Source organism: Bos javanicus, chromosome 4 (genome assembly GCF_032452875.1).
Source record: "Bos javanicus breed banteng chromosome 4, ARS-OSU_banteng_1.0, whole genome shotgun sequence".
NCBI lineage: Eukaryota > Metazoa > Chordata > Mammalia > Artiodactyla > Bovidae > Bos > Bos javanicus.
The window spans coordinates 27,791,221-27,803,729 of NC_083871.1; the positions used below are offsets into that span (position 1 = coordinate 27,791,221).

General features: G+C 36.8%; 1 protein-coding gene across 11 annotated transcripts in view; it reads left to right on the forward strand.

Moving 5' to 3' along the window:
• Window positions 1–12,509, forward strand: part of HDAC9 (histone deacetylase 9) — a 992,890-nt gene that overhangs the window by 525,561 nt on the left and 454,820 nt on the right. For all 11 annotated transcript variants that reach the window (XR_009735813.1, XM_061413649.1, XM_061413654.1 and 8 more), the window contains 2 exons: window positions 780–906; window positions 3,626–3,747. Coding sequence is in view for 10 of the 11 variants with exons in the window: in XM_061413649.1 (XP_061269633.1) it covers window positions 780–906; window positions 3,626–3,747 (249 nt within the window). In the remaining variant the exon portion in view is untranslated. The remainder of the gene's footprint in view (window positions 1–779; window positions 907–3,625; window positions 3,748–12,509) is intronic.

Consider the following 12,509-nt stretch of genomic DNA (forward strand, 5'->3'; position numbering starts at 1 on the left):
TTGGAAGTAAACTTAACCTTGTTTGGCAAAGATGATAATATCTTTTATTTTGTACCTTAAAAATAACGTTATGCTAAAGCAATATGGCTATGCCATTGTGTTTCATAATAAACTTACTTCCACATTACTCCACCTTCTTCCCATTTAAGTAGTGATTGCTCTTTAATAAGTCAAGCCTTGTCTCATTTAACTTTTTAAGTACCCAGACTTTGGAAAGATTTAAAGTAGAACTTGTGTTTAAAAAAAAAAAAAAAAACTATCCACAAGAGGGAGACAGATCCAAATAATTCCCCTGCATGAGGTCAGTTCAAAATCAGGTCGTAGCAAGGTTTAAAATGTGATGACTTGAACTGAAATTGTCAGCATTATTTATTTGTTTAATGCTCAAAAGTTTTTTTTCTTTAAAGTTAGTTTTTGAAAACTGGAAATTCAGAAGAGCTCATTTTAATGTGTTTAATCACTTATATCGTCCCCCAAGATTCCTGACTTTTAAAAAACAGTGCTTTGTTCCTCAGCAGTATTTTTTAAAGCTAGGAAAAAACTACTATTAATTCTGGGAATCCCCGTTCTGTAAAAGCAATTAAATCATCGGAGGTCTTTTGAAAATTGGCAGTTGAAGCAGTAGTTATGAAACATTACTATGTCATTTTCTAAAGCCTGTTTAGACTCTCGTTTTTTCTTTTAATAGGAAAACTCATATGCTGTGACCAGTAATATTCCAGAGGCAGGAAAGGACAGAACCCCAAATCACCATCTGTTTCTGTGTGTGTGTGTTTCAGGGGCAGTGGCAAGTACAGAAGTAAAGCAGAAGCTTCAAGAATTCCTGTTGAGTAAATCAGCAACAAAAGACACTCCAACTAATGGAAAAAATCATTCCGTGAGCCGCCATCCCAAGCTCTGGTACACGTATGTTCAGCGTTTGGCTTTCTTCATCCCCAGGGGTAAAGATCACAGGTTCTCAATTCAGCCGACCTGGGCACAGATCCCTGGCCTGCCAAGTTCTGAGCTATATGGCCAAGGGCAAGTTCCTTGAATTCTCTAATGCTTGGAATATTTCTCCGTAAAAAAGAGGATTTCTGGAAAGGTCCTGTAAAATAATGTGGTAAAGTGTGTAACAGAGATTAGCTCTTAAATAAGTGTTAGCAAGTACCACCTTGAGGGCTAGAAAGTATTATGCATGTTCTTTGCCAAATGAATAACTGATAAATGTAAGGTGGGGCATAGAAATTAATTCATATTTTGCATTTTTCTATTCTCAGATGGTACATCTGATATCTTTACAATAATTTCTTAAGATTTGGCTGGTTGAGATTTTATTTTACTTGGCTTGATATAAGATGGAGATCTGAGTTATTTTTTAAAAGTCCAGAAGATTTTTGACATAATTAAAAAAAATAATAAAAAGGAAGACATATGAAGGAAGAGAAGGGAAGACAAGAAAAGTAGCTGACTGATACATCTATGTTTTCAGTGATCAGTTTACCCCTGCTACTGCTGCCAAGTCACTTCAGTCGTGTCCGACTCTGTGTGACCCCATAGACGGCAGCCCACCAGGCTCCCCCGTCCCTGGGGTTCTCCAGGCAAGAACACTGGAGTGGGTTGCCATTTCCTTCTCCAGTGCATGAAAGTGAAAATTGAAAGGGAAGTCGCTCAGTCGTGTCCGACTCTTCACGACCCCATGGACTGCAGCCTTCCAGGCTCCTGCGTCCATGGGATTTTCCAGGCGAGATTACTGGAGTGGGGTGACCCTGAAAAATGAGAGTATATTGGTTTTTAACATATAAATTGATACATTATACACTGTGGTATTACAGTTTTTTATGCAACCATATTTCTCCAAGTCCAGTGCAACACACAGTTCTTTCTGTAAAGTATGAGGGAGGTGGTATTTTTAAAGAATCAGGAGAAAAACTGATGGCAAAGCATATTTCAATATAGACTAATAGATTATACTTTCATCTCTCTCATATCTCTTCCTTGATGGCTCAGATGGTAAAAGTGTCTGCCTACAATGCAGGAGACCAGGGTTTGATCCCTGGGTTGGGAAGATCCCCTGGAGAAGGAAATGGCAGCCCACTTTAGTAGTCTTGCCTGGAAAATCCCATGGATGGAGAAGGCTGGTAGTCTACAATGCATGGGATCGCAAAGAGTCAGACACAACTGAGTGACTTCGCTTTCACCTCTCATATTTATAAAATATGTTTAGGATTTTATACTTACATATTTTTAATTACTCACATCATAAGGATAAGGGAGTATATGCTTGATTATTTGATACTCTGTTATCTTGACATTTCAAGCATGCCAGGAGTTCTGTCTAAAGAGTTATTGTTTTTCTAATTCTGTCTTATAAGTATCTTCCCATTTCTGCATCCGAAAACAAAAAGGTAAATAAGGCAGATTCCAGAATGCTATATAAATAATTTTTAATAATTTACAGAATTTTTATCATGCACGTCGATTGACTTGAAAAACCAATCTCTGAAGAAAATTTCCACATGTTCAATCAACATCAAAAATATTGAAAAACAAATTTTGTTGTATATATATATACATATATACAACAAGTTACATATATAATTTATAACTAATTCATATCCCTTCTAAGTTAAAGCCTCTTTTAAGAAAAGATACTTCCTTTTTTTAAAAGTGGGAAGCAGCTACATGCAAACAACTTGTCAGCTGAAAATTCTTTAGCTGTTCCCTTGGGTATATTTGATATGGCTCTCCAATGTTACTTAGCAATCTTTTTTTTTTTTTTTTGTACTGAACAGTAGGATCCAACTCCTGGATAGCTAGCCATAAGTCATTAATTTGTGAAATCTGAACTTAATACTTTCTTTTGTCAATAGTGATCAGATGAAATATCCTCACACTAGTTATCTTGAGACTGTTGATTCAAAGAAATAATACTGGTAGAATCATCATGGTGTTGATACTATGTCCTATCTAATGTTTGCTTCATATATAATGATTATAAATGTTTATATTGGCTGAGTAGTCTATGTTCAGTCCTGAACTATTCTCCAGTGACACAACTTTATCTCTTTCACTTGTATTAATGCCGGAAAGATAACACATTTTGAGAGTTCAGTTTCATACAAAGAAGAATGTGTCTTCAGTCTTTACCTTGGAACTGCTGTCAAAGTCAGGAAACCTGGGTCTCTTGGCATAGTACTCTCTCCATGTACTTTCATGGGCTACCTAGCAATTTTTAAAAACTGAAGTCCTTCTCTATGTTTACTTTTACCTGGGTTGTTCTGCATAGTTGACCAAAAAGGATTCAGATGATGACTTTTCCATTAATATGGCTCTTAAGAAAACACACATAATAATCTCAGATACCAAAACTCAAGCTCTTTGTAAATTCTGTCTTTTAATGAAGCAAACTTTTCTATGTGGCCACATGACCAAACACACAGTGGGCATTCTTGGGCATCCTGCATCATTCTATAACATACTGCTAAAGTGAACTTGGTTACGTGAGGCTGTGGTTTGTACACACTAAAAAGGAAGAGCATAAACACAGCTGAGATACGTGTTGCAGCACATGCAACTGATTATTGCTGACTAGTGTGCAGTAAAAACTCCAGGACAAATGATGAGCCCTCTTTTTCTTTTGTAGGGCTGCCCACCACACGTCATTGGATCAAAGCTCTCCACCCCTGAGTGGAACACCTCCATCCTACAAATACACATTACCTGGAGCACAAGATGCAAAGGATGATTTCCCCCTTCGAAAAACTGGTAAGTCAGTTTCACAAGAAGACTTCACTTGCTCTTCCATAGCATTCCTTGTAGTTTTATTTTGCCATATGTCTAGAGGAATGTCAGAGGATTTGTAATCATAGCTATTAGACTCTCCAACCTCTGCCCTCAGCAGAAGCAAATATGTACGTGTGCGTACACACACACTCCTATTTCTGTTAATACATCAATTCATTCGATATATTATCAAAGTAGTTTTTTGATTAATCACATTTAGATTTTAGACAAATTATTTTCTTATTAGCAATGATGAGGAGAATTAAATAAAATAGAAGCTTGATTTCTCAGAAAATGTAAATCTCCATTAATGAGGACCTCTGTAGTTTCCTCCATTATCTGGATTTTTATTGAGCCTTACTCATTTACCAGAAAAATGGAAATAATATTCTTCTTTTTCCGCACACTTTTAAAAACCTTAAATTGTAATTGTTTACTAAAACAGACAAGGCCACGGCTTACCTTCTGAGTAAGTGTCTTGCCGAACGTCTCACAGATTGTAGAAGTCATCGTGAAGCTTTGTAGCTAATAATCTCATGTGATTGTATTAAAATTTGCTTAGGGAAACTGGGATGATGAGTCTGGAATAAATTTGGAATTTAGTCATCAACTCTATGGCTTTAGGGTCTGTATTTGTTTTCCCGTATTGCTTTTTCACCCTCTGACGTGTGCATATCTAATGTGTTATATGCTCTGTTCCTCTATAATAAATGTATTTAAACTTTAGCTAGGCATAAGCATAAATAGCATTTGTATATGTGATGTTATAAAGCTTATGATATTTTCTAAATATAGTTCTTTAGAGAAAGTTTTAAATTAAAAAATATAACCAAAATTGATGTGAAAGATATTCAAAGCAGATAGTTTGGTTCATTGTATTTTACTCAGATCTACTTGAATAAGTGTAGGTTTGTGTAATTTGTATATAAAATCTACAGAAAAAAATGATTTTTAATAATTATATTCATTTTCCCAATTAATTTTGAATAATTGAAATGAAAATAGATTGTAAAAACACATGTTGAAGCTGTTTTCTGTCATATAGTTTACTTCCAACATAATGAATATCTAAAAATAAAATCAGTCATTAGTAAGAATTTGCTCTATCATCTAGCCCATATTGTACCAGGCACTGGGGAAGGATGGCCAAGTATTGCAAAGCATTTCGTGCCTTTTTATTTTAATAGACCAAAGGATTTTGTGCTTCTACTGTAAGATACTAGATAGAGTAAAATACTTCAATAAAAGGAAATACAAAGGAAAGAATGTTTTATGTAATGCATGAGAATTTCACACTGTTATCTACCAATCAGATCACTTTTCATATAAATAAACTTCTCTGGGATAAAAGGAATAAAGCAAATAGTGAGTCTCCACATATTTCTAAAACATGGCATATAGTTTATGAAAATTGATCCATAAAGGACATGGGTTTTAGAATGTGGGGACTTTGATCTGCAGCCTTGACATTTAGTTGCACCAATGGCATGTGTAGGAACTATTGACAGAGATTATGTGAATATTGCCCCAGGTCTCAGGGCAGTGACTGGCATTCAAGAGCCTGAGGAGTCACTAAAGGGAAAGAAAACACAGTCCCCTTATGGCAGGAGGTTACTGATGAGTGATACAGTTACATTCAGGGGGAAAGACGTCTACCCCGCTGTGCACATAGCCTTTGAATTTATTCTTACCACTGGGAGATTGAAAACTGACTGCAGAACTGACACTGACTTTGAAAAGTAGTGGCATTTGGAGTCAGTAAGCATCCAGAAAGCACATTTGATCTTTGTCAATACTTAAAGACGAGTACTAAAAACCCATTCTTTGTGTCCCACTGTTCCCATGAGAACAATTTAGGATTTTTCCTCTGAAGATTGAGTAGGAATTTATTCTTGTAGAATTTCTCAACCCACAACAAAATTCAAAGAGAAATCCTGCTTATAAGTTACAAAATGTTATTCCACTCATCTTCTGTATCTCTTTATGTGATATCTAATAATAGTGGAAAGTTATAGCCCCTGTCTTTTCTAGTGATGTATTTTCTGTATTTGCCCAGTATTTTAAGTTTTTTCCCTTTATATCGAATATCTGTTATTTACAAAGTGTCAGGGCTGCTGACCTGCAAAACCAAACATTTCCAGCATTATATCAATAAAGTTCTTGAAAAGACATTAATACTTTTACATCTCTATAGGAGTTTCAAAATATTCCTTAGTTCAATTCCCATTGTCTGAGAAAAGTATAATATAATTAAATACAGATGTTTTCTACACATTCTCTAAAATACTTAGAGATACCATTCATTAATTACAAATAGGCAGAAGTCTTCCAACTTTTTTAAGTATAATCTATTTGGTATATTTCCAGTTCACTGTGAGAAGGTTTAGGTGTATATTTGCACTAAATAGAAAAGCACTGAAGTACCGTAAAGTAATAGTTTTTACTTCAGCATTTGTCCTATTTTAATGACTCAACAGTTATTACAAAAAAGTAAGCAATAAAATACCATAATTAAACATATGTGATGATTGAGGAAACTGGGATAATTTTCACATAAAGCTACATCATACTAAATGAAATCTGGAGAAGTGGCATTTGATCATATAATATAAATACCAGGACAGCTGTAATAGTCTCACTTTTCTGTGGATGCCTGGTTATCAGTCTCTGAGATCTACTTGATTTAAAAGAAGTTGGTAAGAAGATTCTGTCTTTTTGATCTGCATATAATACTAAATGCTTTCATTTTCTTTTTAACCTATGTTGGTGCTGAGTTGCTAGTATACACTAGCAAGATTTAAGGAACTAAAGCTGGAACCAGAGTAAGGAAAGTCCTAATGACCTTAAAATGAATCAAGTGGCCCCAGGGGTGTTCCCAAAGCAGTGAGCTAAATTCAGAACCTCTCCTGACCTCTCAGGACTCAGCCAGACAGGGGGAGCCTAGGAACAGTCAGCTACAGAAGTCTCATTTGCCTGCAGAAATCTGACCTTTGTCATGCAAAGTGGCCCTTTACTTCCTTCCCCTAAGGAGAATCATAGTTGCTCATACCTTTCGGGCTTTTGGAAACCTCGGAATTCTGTGAATCGTTAGCTCTACTCAGTTCCTATTTCAGTTTTCTTTCAAATACAAGAATTGAGAGTCTTTAGCTCTTTTCCTAACAATGAATGTCAAAGACTTTCAAATTAAGTTGAGAATAAAATAATTGTTTTTAATTTTTATGTTTATCGCCCACACTTAAATAAGTGTTCCCTTTTAGAATTACCCTCTGATGGCCTCTGTTCTATAACACAAGAATTTGTTGATTCTGAGATTTGTATTATTTTGCTGAACTTTAGGTTTTTCTGGCTGTAAATTATATCATGTGGTAGTAGGTTTTTTTTCTTTTTTTTTTTTTGGCCAGTATAATACACTGCTGGACCGATAATAAACTATAAAATAGGGAAAGGAAGCTTCTGGGTCCAGCTACTTCTAAAATAGAACATATTTGCCACAGAGATACTACATATGCAGTGACTTTGAACTGACCTTCAAAACCATTTGAACTGGATTCTTTTCCAATGACTGTGTGCATATGTTTCATAAAATATTATGGTAAAAAATTCTAGAGGTTTTATGCTCCGTTATATTATTGAGGTCTGACCCAGTGAACTTTGCCTTACTTTGAATGTTACAGTCTTTCCATTTAATACTTCTGAACAAAGTGGCTGGCTAGATTTAACCTCTTAAAGAGCACAAGCCATATAAAGCTAAAGCTTGGCTTGGGCTAGTAAGGCTGTTCCAGCCCCACTGAAATATTCTTTTTAATGGTCAGCAACAGTAGAATAAGACTCAAAGATGGAAGGGGTCCAAACATAAGTTAAGGTTTTGGAAGGCCAATGTCATTTTCCACACTGAGTAATTGGAAAGAAGGCAGAGATGAGACATACAACTTTATAAATCTCCCTCAGAATAGCAGTTAGAAGTTATGTAGTGGTACCTTGGTGACCTTTTCAAGTTATTATAATCCAGAATTAGTACAAGGAGATTTTTAAACAATGTTTTAAAATCTCTCTTGCTCTGTTTTTCTCTCTTCCTTTTTCTAGTTCTGTGTCTTTCTCATAACACACAAACACACGTGCATGTGCACCCATGGACATGCACACACATTTCTGCACAGATTTCACTAAGATAGCACTTACGTTTATACAGATATTCACTTAGAATCTTATTCTAGATTGGCTAAAACCGGGGTATTTTTATATATCTAAGTACTCTAGCTTGGTTCTATTGTAGTGGCGCTTGCTTACAGTGATTGAAATACACTCTTTCTGATCAGTCTTAGAACAGTTCCTCCAGAACTGAGAAGCACTGGGGCTTCCCTGGTGGTGCTAGTGGTAAAGAACCCATCTGCCAGTACCTTAGACTTAAGAGACATGGGTTTGATCTCTGGGTCAGGAAAATCTCCTGGAGGAGGGCATGACAACCCACTCCAGTATTCTTGCCTGGAGAACCCCACGGACAGAGGAGCCCGGCAGTCGGACACAACTGAAGTGACTTAGCACACGTGCACGTGGCACAGTAACACAGGCTTTGAATCCACTCCTGGATTGAAATACAGGTTCTCAAGCTTGGGAAATTTTTAACCTCTTAAGGTCATCTTTCTGTCATCCGTAAGATAGGAATAATTATTGCTGTTGGTTCATACAGTTATTTTGAGGATTCAATTAAGTAATGCATGTCGTGCACTTAGAATCATACCTAAGATTAAGGAAATGCTTGGATGGAACGTTCTTTACTGCTGTTTCTAGTTGATAAAAGACTGAATTTCATTTATTTTCATCAGTGAAAACTGAATTGCTTATTGTTGTGTAAAGTCTTTTTAAAGACTTGTATTCTGCCACCTTATTGATAAAATGAGAAAACTGAGGAGAAAGAGAGAAAAGTATTCACTGTAAGTGCTCTGCCTCTTGCAATGCTAAATGTCAAGATGGGAATAAAGGTTTTTGTTAACTTTGCACATTATCTGGCATTTGGGATCCTAGTATGGTGTACAAAAATAGCAGTGGACTTGTTTCTTTCCTTCACCGTAGGAAGAGCTCTTTTGATGCTCTGTCCTCACTAGGGTCACACTGAGTTTTAATTTCTGCCATTGACTTCATTTTTAAATCAATAAACTTTTAATTTTTGGAACAGTTTTAGATTTACAGAAAAATTGACCCATAGCACAGACGGTTCCCATATTACTTTCCCCACTGTCGCGTCGTCTCTGCTCTTGTTAACATCTTGCAAAGTGTGGTATTTTTGGTGCAATTAATGAATGCCTAATGGAGAAAGCAATGGCACCCCACTCCAGTACTCTTGCCTGGAAAATCCCATGGACCGAGGAGCCTGGTGGGCTGTAGTCCATGGGGTCGCTGAGGGTCGGACACGACTGAGCGACTTCACTTTTTCACTTCATCAGTACATTATTGTTAATGTACCCCATAATTTATATTAAGCTTTACTCTTTGTGCTTCCCTGGTGGTTATTTTGACAAATGCAAAATGTCATAACATGTACCCACTATTACAATATAATGCAAACTTGTTTCACTACCCTAAAAATCCTCTGTTCTCCATTTATTTACCCCTCCATCCTCCAACCCCCAATAACCACTTATAGTTTCACTGTCTCCATGGATTTGCCTTCTGTAGAATGTCATATATTTGAAATCATACAGTACATAGCCATTTCAGACAAACTTCTTTCACTTGGCAATGTGTATTTATGATCCCTCCATGTTTTCTGGCTTGAAGGCCCTTTTTAGCACTGAATAATAATGCATTATATGGGAGGAGCCACATCTTGTTTAAACATTTACTTGTCGAAAGGTGTTCTGGTTCCTTCCAAGTTTTAGCGATTATGAATCAAGTGGCCCTAAACATTCACATGCAGGTTTTTATGTGGATGTATATTTTCAGCTCAGTTAAATGAAAGCCTAAGCATGCAATAGGTGGATTTTATGGTAAGACTATGTGTAGTTTTGTCAGACACTGTCATTGTATTCTGAAGGGGCTGTACTGTTTTGAATGCTGACCAGCAATGGATCAGATCTACCAGTAGTGGATCAAGAGTTTTCCAGCACTTGGTATTTTCAGTTTAGTGTTTTGAATTTTAACCATTCTAATAGGTATATATTGCCAACATCCGCTGGATCATGGAAAAAGCAAGAGAATTCCAGAAAAACATCTATTTCTGCTTTATTGACTATGCCAAAGCCTTTGACTGTGTGGATCACAATAAACTGTGGAAAATTCTGAAAGAGATCGGAATACAAGACCACCTGACCTGCCTCTTGAGAAATCTGTATGCAGGTCAGCAAGCAACAGTTAGAACTGGACATGGAACAACAGACTGGTTCCATATAGGAAAAGGAGTATGTCAAGGCTGTATGTTGTCACCATGCTTATTTAACATATGCAGAGTACATCATGAGAAACACTGGGCTGGAAGACGCACAAGCTGGAATCAAGATTGCCAGGAGAAATATCAATAACCTCAGATATACAGATGACACCACTCTTACGGCAGAAAGTGAAGAGGAGCTAAAAAGCCTCTTGATGAAAGTGAAAGAGGAGAGTGAAAAAGTTGGCTTAAAGCTCAACATTCCGAAAACAAAGATCATGGCATCTGGTCCCATCACTTCATGGCAAATAGATGGGGAAACAGTGGAAACAGTGTCAGAATTTATTTTGGGGGGCTCCAAAATCACTGCATATGGTGACTGCAGCCATGAAATTAAAAGACGCTTACTCCTTGAAAGGAAAATTATGACCAACCTAGATAGCATATTCAAAAGCAGAGACATTACTTTGCCAACAAAGGTCTGTCTAGTCAAGGCTATGGTTTTTCCAGTAGTCGTGTATGGATGTGAGAAAACTGAGCGCTGAAGAATTGATGCTTTTGAACTATGGTGTTGGAGAAGACTCTTGAGGGTCCCTTGGACTGCAAAGAGATCCAACCAGTCCATTCTAAAGGAGATAAGTCCTGGGTATTCTTTGGAAGGAGTGATGCTAAAGCTGAAGCTCCAATACTTTGGCCACCTCATGCGAAGAGTTGACTCATTGAAAAAGACTCTGATGGTGGGAGGGATTGGGGGCAGGAGGAGAAGGGGACGACGGAGGATGAGATGGCTGGATGTCATCACTCACTCGATGGACGTGAGTCTGAGTGAACTCTGGGAGTCGGCGATTTACAGGGAGGCCTGGCATGCTGCAATTCATGGGGTCACAAAGAATCGGACACGATGAGCGACTGAACTGAATAGGTATATAATGGTTTTTCATTGTGGTTTTATTTCCTAGTTTTAGTGTGGTATAATCTTTCTCATCCCTTTACTATTAATCTATGTCTTTCTTTTTTAAATGGTTTTCTGATAGTGTATGGTGGTGGTTTAGTCACTAAGTCATGTCCAACTCTTCTGACACTATGGACTGTAGCCCGCCAGGCTCCGCTATCCATTGGGATTTTCTAGGCAAAAATACTGGAGTGGGTTGCCCTTTCCTTCTCCAATAGACAGTGTATAGTAGGGTCTTTTTTTTTTTTTTTTTCCTTAATCCACTCTGACAGTCTCCTTTAGATCAGTCCCATTTAAAGTGCTTATAGATATAGTTGGATCAATATCTGCCATGTTTATAACTATTCTAATCATTATACTTCATCATTTTAAAAAAAATCTTCCCCTCTATTCTCTGGTTTTAACTGAGCATGGTATATGATTCCATGTTCTCTACTGTCTTAGCATATCAGTTGTACCTCTTTAAAATTTTTTCTTTGATGGTTTCCTTAGAGTTTGAAGTACACATTTGTAGCAAATCTATACCCACTTTCAAATAACACTATACTTGTTCTATGGCTATAGGTACCTTAAAACAGGGTATTCCCAATTCTTCTCTCCCGTTTTTTGTAATTTTGCTGTCATTAATTTCACTTTCCCAGGTCACTGAATACATTGTTGGTATTATTATTTTGAATAGTCAGATCAATTAAAAATAGGAAAACTAGAGGCAGGTTCAAAAGGGAAGGAACATATGTCTGGGTCAGTTGTGTCCAACTCTTTGTGACTCCGTGGACTGTACCCACCAGGCTCCTCTGTCCATGGAATTCTCCAGGCAAGAATACTGGAGTGGGTAGCCATTTCCTTTTCCAGGGAATCTTCCCTACCCAGCGATGGAGCACAGGTTTCCTGCATTGAAGGCAAATTCTTTACCTTCGGAGCCACCAGAGAAGCCCAAACATATATATACTATGTCTGATTCATGTTGATGTATGGCAGAAACCAAGACAACATTGTAAAGCAATTATCCTCCAATTAAAAAGAATTTTTTTTTAATGAGAAAAAGAAACTTTTTCTTTTACCTTCATTTATTTTTTCCTTTATATAGCTTTGAGTTTCTGATTTATATCCTTTTCTTTCTTGCTAAAGTACTTTTAATCTTTCTTGTAAGTCGGCTCTACTGCTAACAAATTTCCTTAGTTCTTGTTTGTCTAAAAGAGTTTTTATTTTTCCTTTATATTTAACAGATAATTGCACTGAATGCAGAATTCTTGGTTGCTGAATTTTTTTTCCTTGCAACACTGTAAATGCTTCACTCTCTTCTTGCTTGCATGGTTTCTGGCAAGAAATTTGATTCAGTTCTTATTGTTGATCTGTAGGCAGGATGCTTTCTAATATCCTCTGGTTTCATGGAAGATGTTCTTTGTTTTTGGTTTTCTACTGTTTGAG